Source organism: Staurois parvus, unplaced genomic scaffold (assembly GCF_062004578.1).
Source record: "Staurois parvus isolate SC_StPar_1 unplaced genomic scaffold, SC_StPar_1.0 ptg001328l, whole genome shotgun sequence".
NCBI classification, from domain to species: Eukaryota; Metazoa; Chordata; class Amphibia; order Anura; family Ranidae; genus Staurois; species Staurois parvus.
In genome coordinates, this window is record NW_028319124.1 from 5,312,030 (window position 1) to 5,328,927 (window position 16,898).

Below are 16,898 nucleotides of genomic sequence, written 5' to 3' on the forward strand. Positions count from 1 at the left end.
TGTGTCATCCGGATGACTGTTCCCTCCTTTGGATACTGTATGCAGTGAAGGCTGTGGGTTGATCTAATACCCCCTCAGAGTGGGGTCAAAAAGGGAGTACTAATAGTGTAGTATTTCCAAACTTTTATTGTGGTTAATATAAAATTCAAAAGTGCAGGTCAGTAAACATGGCAAAAAGCCTGTAGCTGACAGCCTGTGACGTCTTTAGCCGCCGGGACCACGAGGAGGTCCGGCGGCCATTTTATTGGAGGTCTGTACAACTTTTTACCATTCACTTGCTGGCTTTTTGCCATGTTTACTGACCTGCACTTTTGAATTTTATATTAACCACAATAAAAGTTTGGAAATACTACACTATTAGTACTCCCTTTTTGACCCCACTCTGAGGGGGTATTAGATCAACCCACAGCCTTCACTGCATACAGTATCCAAAGGAGGGAACAGTCATCCGGATGACACAATCTGATCCTAAAAGGTCCTCCGAGTTGAGTCCTCCACCATTAGATGACACCTATCCTTCAGGAGAAAGGCACCTGCTGATCTTTACATATCATTGCGCATTTCCTATGCGCAGTCGGTGAGTGCACATTTCTATCATTACTTCAATGAGTTCTTCTGGATCTGATGTAGTTGTGATATTATTTGGCTACTATTACTTGAAGTATACATGTATACCATTGAAAAGAAAGAACAGGGCAATTATTACGCTTTTAGAAATGGATCTATTTACTGATCAGAACGCAGGGACTTTTGTGCCTTGTTCTAATGTTCAGTACATTTTTTTATGGCTGTTATGGGCGTGTAAATGAGGCCTGAGACTGGGTTAATGCGGTGCAGGACACCGCATGTAATTCACACAGGAATTGTCCCGCATTCCTCTGCCAATTACATGCATTTTGTACTGCTCAAATCACATCGCATCTGTACCAGGAAGGTGCAAGACCCTTTTATTTGTTTTGTTTTTTTGTTTGTATTTTTTTACATCTCATTGAATCGGTGCTCTCACCCATGCGATGCAATTTCTGGCAATTGCATCGCATTTTGCGATCTGTTTTGGGGTGTCATTAATTTAACAATGACACCTGCACCGGATTGAATGAATGTGATTGCAATGTAGTGCAGGAAACGCACATCATTTCCTGCACCGCATCAGTGTGAACCTGGTCTTATTGTGGGCAGTTGAGAGTCCCTCTGTACTATGTGCTGTTAAAGCATAACTTCAATCATGTGTCGTCTTCGTCCCCCCCACCCCCCAAGCCTCCCCCTTCCAGCTTTAACACTTTTAACCACTTGCCTTTTGAGCGCTTATACCCCCTTCCTGCCCAGGCCAATTTTCAGCTTTCAGTGCTGTTGCACTTTGAATGACAATTGAGTGATCATGCAATATTGTACCCATATCAAATTTTTATCATTTTCTTCACACAAATAGAGCTTTCTTTTGGTGGTATTTCATTGTCACTGGGTGTTTTATTTCTTGCACTATAAACAAAAAAGGGCAAAAAATTTGAAAAAAAAGTTTTTCTTTGTTTCTCTTATAAAATTTTGCAAACAGGTAATTATTTCTTCTTCACTGATGTGCATTGATGAGGCTGCACTGATAGGCAGTACTGATGAGGTGGCATGAATAGACAACACTGATGGGCACTGATAGGCTGCACTGATGAGGTGGCATGAATCGACAACACTGATGGGCACTGATAGGCTGCACTGATGAGGCAGCACTGGTGGGCATTGATGAAGAGGCACTGATGAGCAGCAATGATGGTCACTGATGGGCGACGCTGGCAGGTGATGCTGACTGACAGCACTGACTGGCGGTACTGCTTGGCACAGACGGGCAGCACTGATGGGTGCAACTGCTGGGCAGCACTGATGGGTGACACTGGTGGCAGGCACTGCTTTGTGGCTCTGCAGGGCACTGATCATCAGTGCCGATCTGCTCTGCGACAGCTGCCAGTTACCAGTGTGAGGAAAGTACTGCCAATAACCGGCAACTGTATTTACTATGTGATCTGCTGCGTCATTGGACACAGCTGATCACGTGGTAAAAGGACGCTGTGATTGGCTTTTTACCTCATCACATGATCACCTGTGCCCAAAGGACACAGCGATCACGGAGATCGAATGGTGTGTGCCACTGGGGGCGCATGGGAGGACGTCATACGATGCCCTCCTAGAACTGGACAACCGCACTGTAGCTGTCATTAGGCTAAAGTGTGGTTAGCAAGTGGGTAAATATGATTTCCAGGTATGGCTATTTCATACAGTTACATTGGTCCAGCGTGAACCAATGTAACTATGCATATCCACTTAGGTTTCGGAAGGTTTTACCCCCTCCATGACTAGACCATTTTTTGCTGTATAGCCCTGTGTTACTTTAACTAGTAATTGCTCGGTCATGCGACGCTGTACCCAAATGAAATTTTATATAATATTTTTCAAACAAATAGAGCATTCTTTTGGTAATATTTGATCACCACTGGGTTTTTTTTTAAAGCTGTATAATATAAACAAAAAAGACCAAAAATTTGGAAAAGTTTACTTTCTGCTATAAAACCTAATCAATAAAAAAAATGTACAAAGTCTAATTTCTTCATAAATCTAAGCCAAATGTATTCTGCTACTTGTCTTTGGTAAAATAAATCCCAGTACGTTTTATATTAATTGGTTTGTGTGACAGTGATAGTATCTACAAACGACGTGATATACATTATCTCCCAGAAGTGAGTCCACCCCTCACATTTCTGTAAATATTTGATTCTCTCTTTTCATGTGACAACACTGGAGAAATGACACTTTGCTACAATGTGACGTAGTCAGTGTACAGCTTGTATAACATGTAAATTTGCTGTCCCCTCAAAATAACTCAACACACAGCCATTAATGTCTAAACCGCTGGTAACAAAAGTGAGTACACCCCTAAGTGACAATGTCCAAATTGGGCCCAATTAGCCATTTTCCCTCCCCGGTGTCATGTGACTCGTTAGTGTTACAAGGTCTCAGGTGTGAATGGGGAGCAGGTGTGTTAAATTTGGTGTTATGGCTCTCACTCTCTCATACTGGTCACTGGAAGTTCAACATGGCACCTCATGGCAAAGAACTCTCTAAGGATCTGAAAAAAAGAATTGTTGCTCTACATAAAGATGGCCTAGACTATAAGAAGATTTCCAAGACCCTGAAACTGAGCTGCAGTACGGTGGCCAAGACCATACAGCATATGAAAAGATATAATTAAATATTACAAAATTGTGAGGGGTGTAATCACTTCTGGGAGATGCTGTATATACTGGAATTTTTTTTTTTAATACTAGTAATAGTGGCGATCAGATGTATAGGTGTGAATACCCATGCGATCCAATTCTAGTGCAGATCCAAAAAAGGGTCCTGCACGTTTTTGGTGCAGGTGCGGTATGATTAGAGCCATACAAAATGTACGACTCCAATTGCACTGCACACAAATTGTATGTGATTTGCACAGGAATGCAGTGCAGTTCCTGTGTGAATCACATGCAATATACCGCACCGCACATATGTGAACCCAGGCTTACTGACGCTGGGTGGGAACTGACTAATTGACTCCAGTGACACTAATACAGTGATCAGTGTTAATAGTATGCACTGTTACTGTAATGACGCTGAGAAGGGGTTAACATTTAGGGGCAATCAAAGGGTTAACTGTGTGCCTACCAATGTTTACAATGTGTCAAGTGTGCTGTTTTACTAGGCATTGTGCTGGTTTTCACTCCCTGCTTTGCAGGAAAAAAAAAACGGCACATCACTGCTGCCTGTAGAGAGCCCTGTTGGTAGGAAAAAAAAAACAATGGAACACATCTCACGGCCTTTACACAACTCACACCAGCGCACATGGGGCTAATGTGAGCATGACTTTTCAGTCTTTACCCTAGGTTCACAATTATGCAGCCGTGCGGGCCACGCTTTGCACGGGCACGAGAGCCCATTCATTTGAATAGACCTCCGTGCCCATGACACGGAGGAAAAGAAGTCCCTGCACTACTTTGGAAAACGCAGCCCACACGGGAACCTCGGTTCCCAGTATGGTTCCGTTTCCCAGTGTGGGCGGCGTGCCATTACAACTAATGGCACCCGCTGCGGGTCCGCAATTCTCTATGCGGGTGGTGCAGCTGCACGTATTTTTGTCCAGATCCGCAGCGGCACCACCTGCATAGATATGAACCTGGGGTTAAGAGATCCCTCTCTGGGATTTTTATCGCATACCAGTTTCCATGCCAGATCATTCTACCGATCCATTGGACTGAATAATGTCGGCCAGAACTATTTCCAGTCACACAGCAGTGAACTCTACTAGTGGTCCCAAGGCCCCAGCATAAGAAGTGTCAGCCACCGAAGTTTGCTGACGTAGGTAGCTTAGGTGACACGTGAATGGAATATGTGACTGCTAAATGTAGCCGTGTTTCTCTGCAGTTTTTGCTGGTCCTGCCAGCCTCGGACATAGCGGTATTGTGTCGCCAGGTTTATTTTCCCTCCAGAGTCCACTCAGAGTTGGCTTTCACCTGCCTGACTTGTCTGCACACCAACTTGTACAAACATTTCTACCTCCACAGAGTTATGAAAGAATGATTTGTATGAGCCCCATGGATTTCGGGAGCCACGTGGGCGTGTGGTTTGAGGTTTTTTTAGCAGAGCGATTCTGTGCTAATCCAGGTTGGCAGCTGCTGTAAGCTTCTAAGTACAGAAAGTCTCATGGGGGAGAAATAAAGTGTTTATGAGAAAGCTTGCCAAGATGGACGTAGAGGGAGCAAAGTTCAGGAGCAGGTGACCTGTGCCAGGCACTTAGGCCGGCCATACATGGGTCGAAAATTGACTGATTTTTCATGCGAAAATCGGACCTAAGAATAATCGGCTGATTTTCGCTCTGTTAGTGGGTCAATGGCACTGCCCGATTTTTGTGGTTCCTCCCCTTTTTGGTGATCGGGCATGTTGGAAAATTCATGAAAAACGACTGATTTTCGACTCGATGGTCAAATCGTACAATCGTTTTTCCAAAAAGAATATGCGCATGAGCCGTGACCTGGAAGGAACAGAAGTTTTGCCTGTTATATGGGGTGAACTTTATGACTTGGTCAGACGATTTTCGAAATCAATGATGGCACCATCGGATTACCGAGTGAACGACGTTTCCGATTTTCGGATGAAAAATCGTTCAGAATGCGAACCATGTATGGCCTGCATTAGTGTTACTAAACCCAGGCCCTGCATTCACTATATCCGGTCTCCCAGGACCCTGCATTCACTATATCCGGTATCCCCGGACCCTGCATTCACAATATCCGGTATCCCTGGACCCTGCATTCACAATATCCGGTATCCCCGTACCCTGCATTCACTATATCCAGTCTCCCAGGACCCTGCATTCACTATATCTGCTCAACCCGTACCCTGCATTCACTATATCCGGTTTCCCCGGACCCTGCATTCACTATATCTGGTCTCCCTGGACCCTGCATTCACTATATCTGGTCTCCCAGGACCCTGCATTCACTATATCCGGTCTCCGCGGACCCTGTATTCACTGTATCCAGTCTCCCAGGACCCTGCATTCATTGTATCTGCTCTCTCCGGACCCTGCATTTACTATATCTGCTCTCCCCGGACCCTGCATTTACTATATCCGCTCTCCCAGGACCCTGCATTCACTATATTCAGTCGCCTAGGCCCTGCATTCACTATATCCGGTCTCCCAGGACCCTGCATTCACTATATCTGCTCTCCCTGGACCCTGCATTCACTATATCCAGTCGCCTAGGCCCTGCATTCACTATATCTGGTCTCCCCGGACCCTGCATTCACTATATCTGCTCTCCCTGGACCCTGCATTCACTATATCTGCTCTCCCAGGACCCTGCATTCACTATATCCGGCGCAGTACACACAACATAGAAATGCCATTGTTTTAGTAAATATAAACTGCTAAATACCTTTTCTTATCATTAGTTAGAGCAGTCTTGTGACTTCTATCAGTACCCAGCAGAGCACTGGTTAAAGCTTGTAGGAGTAGTTTTCAGCCTCCCCTGATTGTCCTATGAGGCTGCAGGACCCCTGACCCTCTGTCTGGACAACGCTGTTTGACCCGGTGCTGATCACATGCACCCTCCCAAGAAAAAATAAAAACTCTCTAGCAATACACACCAAACTGAGCATGTGCAGCTTGCCCCCAAGGCAATGGATTGGGGGCAGTAGAAGAAGGGGAGTATCAGAGAAGACAGCCTTTTTACACAATGCAGAGGATTAAGCCCTTCGGTTTCACAATGAATATAACAACTTTCCCTTTTCTGCATCTACAGACTGATTTTACTGTTGTGGGTTTAGTAACACTTTAAGTATTTCCACAATGAAGACTTCTGTGTGTAAAGTGAACCTTTATATACTGCCAGGGAGTTTCCAGCTACATTTACAGCTATGTGCCGGACGGGAATCATCATAGCATCTTAAAGTGGTTAGAGGGTTTGATTTTTTTTTTTTTTATTTAAAATCACAAACGCATCATACTTACCTGCTCTGTGGAATGTTTGTTTTGTTGCACAGATCAGTCTCGATCCTCCTCTTCTCAGATCCCCCAGCAATACTCCTGGCCCCTTCCCCTTGCTGAGTGCCAAAGGAGCAAGCTGCTTGGGGGCACTCCTGTGTGCCTGCTCCCGAGCCCCCTCTTTGTGTCTATGGGACACACAGAGCGTTGCTCAGTCCTGCCCCCCCCCCCCCCCCCACCCACTGGCTGTGGTTGAAAGCAGCGGGAGCCAAATTGAAGGGATTGTTCAGGTGGGTCCTCCTGTTCCTTAGTTCTGGTAAATCTAAAAGAAATTGTTTAGAGATTGTACAATCAGATTGTATAGTGTATGGCCAGCTTTATATAGGTACATAGGAGGGACTGGGTGGAGACACTCAGCTGTCGGGCCCCTTTCACATCTGCATATAGCGGGAACTCCCATTTCTGCATGCATTTTTGCAGGGCGTTTTGTAGCATTTTCGCTCGTCACGTATGCATAGGGCAGCCCATTTGCTTGCATGACAATCACCCCAAAAAAGCTCCAGAACCTTTTTGTAGAGCGAAGCGTAGTACGCATTTCTCCTCGCTTTTTGGTGCGTTTACAGCATGTCTCTGAATCGTACGTTAAAGCGTTCATTTTCTGTGCAGTTTGCGGTGCATTCAGAAACCCACAGTTGTGAATGGATCCTCATTGTTCTGTGTAAACACACCAATTTCACTTTCAGGCCCCCATTCACACCTAGCGTCGTGGGAACTCACGTTTTTGGCTCATTTTCCATGAAACATTTATTGATTTCATGTGGTAAAGTAGCTCATGTAACATTTCGGTGTGTTGTGGTTTGCACATTTTTTACTGTGCATTTTGTTCATTTGTCGTTTTTGTTTCTTTGCGTGGCAAAATTATTATTATTATACAGTATTTATATAGCACCAAAGGGTATGCTCAGCGCTGTACAGTAGCAAGGGGGACATAATGTGTGCTTGTTTCTGTGTTTAGTGTGCCGTTAACAATTAATGTTGCCAAAAGAGCAACTAGTTAATTTTAGGTGTGTAAAGCTGGCCATACACTATACAATCTGATTGTACAATCTCATTTAGATTTACCAAAACTATGTAATAGGAGGATACACCATCCATCCAATTACTCTGTATCCACTCAGGCAGACCCTTGTACTACATAGTTGATTGTACATCTAGAGGAGATTATACAATCAGATTGTATAGTGTATGGTGAGACTTCCAGGATAACTGTATTCAATACTACAGGCTGCTCCACATAGGCTTGATCGCTCACCTCCAGCACACTGCCAGATGAGTGATCGATGCAATCTATGTAAGACAGAAAAAATGTATATCCACTTACCCTCAGGAAGATTTGCCCCCCTTCATGAACAGGCCATTTTATTGCTATATGGCACTGCGTTATTTTATCTGACAATTGCGCGGTCATGCAACACTGTACATAAATTAAATTTGTCTTTTTTTTTTTTTTTACCCACAAATAGAGCTTTCTTTTGGTGACCTTTGATCACCTCTGCATTTTTTTTTTGCGCTTTAAACATAGAAAAAAAAAGAATAAGAAAAAAAAAATAATATTTTTTACAATAAAAAAATTTTAAAAATGAATTTCTTCATAAATGTAAGTGTATATTGACTGATTTGTGCAAAAGTTAAAAAGGTCTACAAACTATTGTGTGTGAGTAAATATACTTGAATTTTTTATTTTGTTTAAAAAAAAAATGTTAATACTAGTAATGGCAGCAATCAACGACTTCTAGTGGAGCTACAATATTGCGCCGGATAATCTGACACTAACTGCCACTTTGTGGGAACCAGTGAAGCGAATACAGTGATTGGTGCTAAAAAATATACCATCAATGACACTGGCTGGGAAGGGGTTAAACATCACAACATCAGATGGTTAACTGTGTGCCTAACCAGTGTTTATGTGTACAAGTGTGGGGCTTTACTAGGTATATCCCTGCTGACAGGTCACAGCTGGCCTTTGTTTACATAGACAGAGCTGTGTTCTGTCTCTCTCCTCACTGATCAGCCTGTGCAAGCTGTCATCCATTGGCCGACACATGCCTATTGGCTTCTACTGTGACGTGCCCTAAGGCTGGCCATACATTATACAATTATCTGCAGATTTTTGGTTTAGATTTACCAAAAACCATATAATAGGAGGACAAACCTAAACAACACTTTCAGTTGTATCCAATTAGCAGGCCCTTGCACTACATAGTTGAAGGTAAATCTAAAGGAAATTGGGCAGAAAATCTGCAGATAATTGTATAATGTATGGCCAGCCTAAACCAGGTAGTGCAAAATCATACATACTGTGTACACACACACACACCAAAAGTATTGGGCCAGCCCTCCAAATTATTGGATTCAGGTGTTCCAATCATCTCCATGGCCACAGGTATATACAATCATCACCTAAGCATGCAGACTGCTTCTACAAACATTTGTGAAAGAATAGGTCCCTCTCAGGAGCTCAGTGACTCCAAGTGTGGTCCCGTGATAGGTTGTCACCTGTGCAATAAGTCCATCCGTGACATTTCCTTGCTACTAAATATTCCACAGTCAACTGTTAGTGGTGTTATAACAAAGTGGAAGCAACTGGGAACAACAGCAACTCAGCCACAAAGTGGTAGGCCATGGGAAATGACAGAGCGGGGTCAGAGCATTCTGAAGTGCACAGTGTGCAGAAGTCGCCAACTGTCTGCAGAGTCAGTAGATAAAGACCTCCAAACTTCATGTGGCCTTCAGATTAGCACAACAGTGCATAGAGAGCTTCATAGAATGGGTTTCCATGGCCGAGCAGCTGCATCCAAGCCATACATCACCAAGTGCAATGCAAATTGGCAGATGCAGTGGTGTAAAGCATGCCGCCACTGGACTCTAGAGCAGCAGAGACGTGTTCTCTGGAGTGACGAGTCCTGCTTCTCTGTCTGACAATCCGATGGACATGTCTGAGTTTGGTGGTGGCTAGGAGAACGGTACTTGCCTGACTGCATTGTGCCAAGTGTAAAGTTTGGTGGAGGGGGATTATGGTGTGGGGTTGTTTTTCAGGGGTTGGGCTTGGCCCCTTAGTTCCAGTGAAGGGAACTCTTAAGGTGTCAGCATACCAAGACTTTTTGGACAATTTCATGCTCCCAACTTTGTAGGAACAGTTTGGGGATGGCCCCTTCCTGTTCCAACATGACTGCACACCAGTGCACAAAGCAAGGTCCATAAAGACTTGGATGAGCGAGTTTGGGGTGGAGGAACTTGACTGACCTGCACAGAGTCCTGACCTCAACCTGATAGAACACCTTTGGGAGGAATTAGAGCAGACTGTGAGCCAGGTCTTCTTGTCTGACATCAGTGCCTGACCTCACAAATGCACTTCTGGAAGAATGGTCAAACCTTCCCATAGACACACTCCTAAACCTTGTGGACGGCCTTCCCAGAAGAGTTGAAGCTGTTAGGGCTCGTTCACACTAGGCTGTTTTGCCAACGCTTGCCAAACGCCCCTATAGCGTTTGGCAAGCGTTGGTCCGGCGTTTGCGGAACGATTTTTAACGCTCGGCAAACGCTCCGCAAACGCCGCATGCGCGGTTTAGCGGCGGTTGCTAGGCGTTTGCCGAGCGTTAATAACGCCCCACAAACGCCTATAATGCAGTTTGAGTGGTGTTACCGCTCCGCAAACGCCCCGCAAACGCCCCGCAACCGCACCGCAAACGCACCGCAAACGCCGGCCGGGCGTTTGCGGAGCGGCACCATAGACGAGAATAGGAGGCTTCAAAGCCTCCTGACTCGTCCAGAGGCGTCCGTTTTGCCGCGACGCAACGCGACGCGACGCAAACGCTCCCGTTAGAACAGCACCATGTGCTGTAATGTGCAGAATTGGCAGAGGCGTTTGGGAAGCTGTAAAAACGCTTCCCAAACGCCTCTCTGCCGCCTGCACACAAGGCTAGTGTGAACGTAGCCTTATAGCTGCAAAGGGTGGGCCAACCCAATATTGAACCGTACAGACTAAGACCATTAAAGTTCAGGTGCGTGTAAAGGCAGGCTGACCAATACTTTTGGCAATATAGTGTGTGTGTATGTGTACGTTCCTAACGCATTACTCGTCCATATCAGTATAGATATCCAGCATGATATTTTTCCCCATTGAGATCTGATGTGTTTTCAAAGTGTTCCTTTCATTTTTTTGAGCAGTGTGTGTATGTATGTATATATGTGTGTGTGTAAATATATAGATTTTGCACAGAGCAGCCACCCTATAGCAGTACATCTGCTATAGGGCAGTCCTTAACTGAATATATAGTGAAGTTGGTGATCGCTGATTGCATTAGGAATGCTGATCCTGTGGAGGTGAGTGGGGGCCATCTCCTGGAGGGGGAGGACAGGTGCAGGGTGTGTGTTAATGAGGTCAGCTGGTGAACTGTTTCCTTCTACTGCTTCTCCCATCCTGAAATTCAGTACTGCTAATGGAGGAGTTTTCAACAGGTCACTGAGGCTGAGGTAAGGCCTTCTCTAGGAGAAATAGAAAGCTTTATCATTTCTGCAAAATAGGAACATTAATGGTATATTTTAACATAAGGGAGTTGGAATTTAGAGAAAAATGTAGCCTTTTAATTAGATTTTATTCTTTTAAAACATAAAAATGTTTTCACTTAACTTTATAGCTGGCAAGCCCATATGTGATATTATGTTCAGTATGATGATTTCACACTTATGGGAGGTCCTCAGCTCCCTGTTGGTCATCTGCAATGAGGTTGAACAATCCATAGGACAGACCTGTGCTGGTCACTGTTCTTTCCTGGATAAAGTTGGCTTTATGCCCCCCCCCTTCCCCCCACTTCCCACAGCTCGCCCTGAAGACGTTTGGATTTATGGATAACTGCCTTCTCATTTCTGAAGGCGTATTATGAATAGTAGGTAGAATTTGTGACACACATCCTGGATGTTTCCTCCTAAACGTATGACTCTCATGTCATACCACTGCAGACGGCAAAGTAGAAAGTGCTGTGAGCGGCTTCCCATCATCAATGCAGCTGTCAGCACACTGACACCCATGTGACTGACCCATCCAGGGCGGGGGAAGCTGGACAGTCTATTTTGGGTGCTGCTGACAATAGCGGCAACATGTCATCAGGCTTTGTTGTGGTTTTAAAATCTGTTGAGAAACGTTCTATCCAATTTGTAAGAGTATTCTACAACCATACTGTGGAGGGGGGCAGTGGAGGTGGTCCTCATGTTAGACATGTGACCTGAGCTTCTTATTCGTCTTCTATGGGAAAAGGAGCTGTCATGTATACAAGGGTGAGAAGGAAGAGGGGTGCGGTTCTTCCAATCTGATTCGGATATTTGTGTTACTAGTACAGTACTATGAACTAGCAGGGCTGTGGGTAAGGGGATACCACCAGTCCTCCTGTATACAGCCTAGGCCAGCAGGGGGGTGAATCAGATGTGGGCAGGGTGGGTGATCGGCATGGCTGTGGGGCTTTGGGGGGGACAATTACCGGAACTGCTCCCCTGCAGTTGAAAGCTGGCTTCTTCTCTCCCTCCCACTGGCTTTCAGCTGCTGCAGGGAGCAATACAGGGGATTGGTTCCAGTAGTTGCCACCGCACCCATCACCCTCAACCTCCCTGTGCACCATATGTTTCAAATCCCCCCCCATGCTGCCTGCTTCCCTCTGGTCCTTTCCTCTGGCAGCTGCAAGCGCACAATTGGATCCATCATGATGGAGAGATGGAGGAAGGGTCCAGTAAATATGTCACATTTACCAGCCCCTTGCTTTCCTGAATGAACACAATGCGTGATCGGTACCGATCATTTACTGGGGTTGATTTACTAAAACCGGAGAGTGCAAAATTTGGTGCAGCTGCATGGTAGCCAATCAGCTTCTAAGGCTTTGACAAAATTGTCAAAGCCTTGGATTGGCTGCATGGAATGAAATTGTTTTACCCCTTGTAATGTCCTCCACGAGCTCCTGAACCCCTTCTTTTCCCCTTCACTTCCATTTGTTTGGTACAAGCAGCACAAGTTAGTTGTGGTAATGTACACTGTTCTTTCCACATTACAAATCTCATCATCCACTCGGGAGCCAGTGAGAGAAGGTGGTTACCTTTTTACATACAATGGGACCATGAAGTATGAACATAGCCCCTTCTATTAGGAAATCAGATCTCGGCAGGCAAAAAAAATTAATTTGTAGGTAGCTGAGAGTAATAGATTTTTTTTTTTAAAACCAGGAAATTGTGTCAGTTTAATTAACATACAAAACAATGATTGCTTGCATCAGAGGAGTGTGTAGGTGTTTGTATTTGTTAAATCAGTTTAACTTACATTTTCCCTTCCCTGGTCTCCTCCTTGCTAACATGTTAATACATTTTGAAAATACTTTTTTCATTACATAAATTTTTACACATAGTGATGTCATCACTGGGTCTCTGTGCTTCAATGGGGACACAGATGGAAATAAAAATGGGAGCGGGGGGTGTTGGTGTGTTTGTGTGTGTGTGTGGGGGGGGGTATAGCGGTCCTAAAACTTTCCTTAGCAATATAAGTCTGTATAGAAATGTTTTAGCTACAGAAAAGGACAGTGAGCATTTCCTTTATATGTTGCCATCTGAAGACTGAAATATATGTTCATCCTCCTTTTGACAGCTGCAGATCCAACATCCTTTTTGTCTTCCTATGAAATTACGGTACCCCAGAAAATCTCCCGGCTAAGAAGAGATGCGTCTGGTTCTCTCAAAGAGGTAAATCTGTTTGTTAATTAGATGGGGAACTCCACCCAATATGCCCTGGTTTCTGAAACTGGATAAAAGAAAAGTGTCTTCGTCTTCAGTTCGTCTGCAATTCATCTTCAATTCAGGTGTCCCTTTACCTAACTCTTTCCTGAACTAGAAAATTGCAATTTGGTTACCTGACTGGGTAACACAGACGCTTTAAAACAGGACTCCAGCCAATAAAGTTAGATGAAAATGAACAGCCCATTTAAAAGATAGAATAACCAAATTAGCTTTTGTTGCAATATTCGCCTCCAATACATTGATGTCCCACATAATACTTTTACCACTAGATGTGCTCAGTCTTATGGTTAGCATTATTTAATCCACTTCTTTTGAGCCCAGTTTGTCCTGCACTCCCCCCCCTCCCCCCAGAGTCTGTGACTGGTTTATCAAAGAAGTAAACAGAGTGATGAGCCCATCTCTGTCACTCTGATTTCTCCTTCTGTCAGCTTGCTTAACTCACTAACCGTGGGTTAATGGGTCAACCCTATGGTAGCTATGTTGGTGCTACTTCCCCAGCAGAGCTGAAACACACACACATAATATATACTATATATATATATATATATATATATATATATATATATATATATATATACATATACACACACACACCAATGAGTACACCCCTTTTGAAAAGTAAGATTTTCATTAATATCTCAATGAACTCGAGAACAATTTTGACAAAAGTTTTACAAAACATTTGTTGATCTCATTACATGAAATTAAGGTTAATACTATAACTTAGATGACAAAATCTTCAGTTTTACTTAAATTAGTTGATGCAAAAATGAATACACCCCACAACAAAAACTGCTACAGCTAAACGTTTTTGTATGACCTCCATGATTTGTAAGGACAGCACCAAGTCTTCTAGTTCACGACAGAGTGCAACATTGATCTTTTTTTCCATTTTTCAAGAACGACCTCTTTTAGAGCCTGGATGCTGGATGGAGAGTGATGCTCAGCTTGTCTCTTCAGAATTCCCCATAGGTGTTCGATTGGGTTCAGACCCGGAGGCATACGTGGCTATTGAATCACTTTCACCCTGTTCTTCTTCAGAAATGTAACAGTGGCCTTAGATGTGTGTTTTTGGATCATTGTCATGTTGGAAAAGTGTACGACGACCAAGGGCCATCAGTTCCAAAACCATTTATCTTGGTCTCACCACTCCAGAGTAGAGTCCCTTTTTCAGCATGGGCCCTGGCAAATTCTAGGCTGGCTTTTTTGTGTATGGGTTTTAGGAGAGGTTTACTTTGTGGATGACACCCATGCATGCCATTCCTCTACAGTGTATGCCGTAGTGTGTCACAGGAAACAATCACCCCAGTTTGGTTTTCTACTTCTTTAGCTAACTGCATTGAACTTGCATGGTGATATTCTTCAACCCTTCTCAGAAGACGCTCCTGTCAAGGTGTTAACTTCCGTGGATGGCCTGGACGTCTCTGTAAGATGGTTGCAGTTCCATCTTTGTTAGATTTTTGTGTCACTATTGCTACAGTATTCTGACTGATAAGTAAAGCTTTGCTGATCTTCTTGTAGCCTCCACCTTTCTTGTGTAAATCAATTATTTTCTTTCTCAGGCCTTTTGACATTTCTCTTCCATGTGGTGTCATTGCTGACAGCATGAAATAGGAAGGGGTTTTCTTTAAGTAACATCCTTTTATAATCAACTGTCTGCTGGACACCTGTTTAATGAATTAGACTCACCTGTCGTTGAATTCTTGTTTAATTAGGATTTTGTTGTCTAAAATCTAAGACTTTCATTGAGGTGTATTCATGTTTCATCTTGAATGAATTTGTTAGGAAAAATACTTTTTTGTGTGTGCAAATAACAAATCTTGTCTGCAATCAATGTCCTGCATTTGTGGGAGTATTTTGTAGTATAGTGTCCCATAGAAAATGTTGATTTTGAGAGGAAAGTAAAGGTTTTCTGACAACTACTTTGGGGTGTACTCATTTACGCTGAGCACTGTATATGGCTCAAAATATCAAGCCCAGAGCTACTAGCCAAGCCTTAAGAGTTACTCGCCACCAGCTGCCCCAACCAACCCCTACCATTCTGCCTCTAAACACTCCCTTGTAAATTTTCTCATGAAATGACACTGTTAAAAGTTTTAGGCAGAATAAAGTTACAAAAATAAATATTAACAACTTTAAAAATATTAACGTAAAGCAATGTAAACATAAAAGGAAAATAAGTGCTTTACATTAATAGGGATACAAAACATGAAGTGTAACTGCTCAAACCTTTTATAAACTTACAGCATTTTTTTCATCTTTTACAATCACATGTAAGAGACTTTCTTTGAGTGAAAGTATGGCATTAGGGGAAAAAGCAGAGCTTCCTTTGATGCCTGTGACACATAGTGCAAAGGTCAGCGGTGTAATACAGAACATTGACTAATGCAGGCCATAGATGGGTCGAAAATCGGCCGATTTTTCGGCCGAAAATAAAATCGGCCGATTTTCGGATCGTTAGTGGGCTATTTGTTCGGCCGTTTTTCGGTATTTTGGCCGGTTTTTTTAATCTGGAAAGTTGGAAAAAAATTGGCCGATCGGCCGATTTTCGCGGCAATAATGGGCTAATCGGCCGATTTTTTTACCGATAAAAAATCTGCGCATGAGCAGTGACCTGCAAGAGGAAGACAAAAAGAAGAAGAAGAGGATGATGAAGAAGAAGAGGATGATGAAGAAGAAGAGGATGATGAAGAAGAAGAGGATGATGAAGAAAAAGAAGAGGATGATGATGAAGAAAAAGAAGAGGATGATGATGAAGAAAAAGAAGAGGATGATGATGACGAAGAAGTAGAAGAAGAGGATGATGATAAAGAAGAAGAAGAAGAGGATGATGATGAAGAAGTAGAAGAAGATGAAGAAGAAGAGGATGATGATGAAGAAGTAGGAGAAGAAGAAGAGGATGATGATGAAGAAGTAGTAGTAGAAGAAGAAGAAGAGGATGATGATGAAGAAGATGAAGAAAAGGATGATGATGATGAAGAAGAGGATGATGATGAAGTAGAAGAAGATGAAGAGGATGATGATGAAGAAGTAGAAGAAGAGGATGATGATGAAGAAGAAGAAGAGGATGATGATGAAGAAAAAGAAGAGGATGATGATGATGAAGAAGTAGAAGAAGAAGAGGATGATGATGAAGAAGTAGAAGAAGAAGAGGATGATGATGAAGAAGTAGAAGAAGAAGAGGATGATGAAGAAGAAGAAGAAGAGGATGATGATGATGAAGGAGAAGAAGGATGAAAAATAAGAGGAATTCCAGTCCGGCAAAAAGTGTCTCTGCAGAGAGCTCCGCTATTTCTTTGACAGTTCCTTGACATTTACAGAGGTTGCAACATTGTATCTATTTGTTTCCGAATAAAAACATCTGTATCCTAAATGGATACAAATAGATACATTGTTGCAACCTCTGTAAATGTCAAGGAACTGTCAAAGAAATAGCAGAGCTCTCTGCAGGGACACTTTTTGCCGGCTGTAGACGGGATGAAAATCGGCCGATTTTTCTTACCATTGGTGGTAACGTCGGCCACTTGAACGACCGATTTTTCGTTTTTTTAAAAGAAAAATC

The 16,898-nt window shown here is 43.3% G+C and overlaps 1 protein-coding gene across 1 annotated transcript in view; it reads left to right on the forward strand.

Moving 5' to 3' along the window:
- The window catches only part of ADAM9 (ADAM metallopeptidase domain 9), a 170,897-nt gene that overhangs the window by 61,100 nt on the left and 92,899 nt on the right, over window positions 1–16,898 (forward strand). The window contains exon 2 of the mRNA XM_089661303.1: window positions 13,188–13,282. Within this exon, the coding sequence (XP_089517429.1) occupies window positions 13,188–13,282 (95 nt within the window). The remainder of the gene's footprint in view (window positions 1–13,187; window positions 13,283–16,898) is intronic.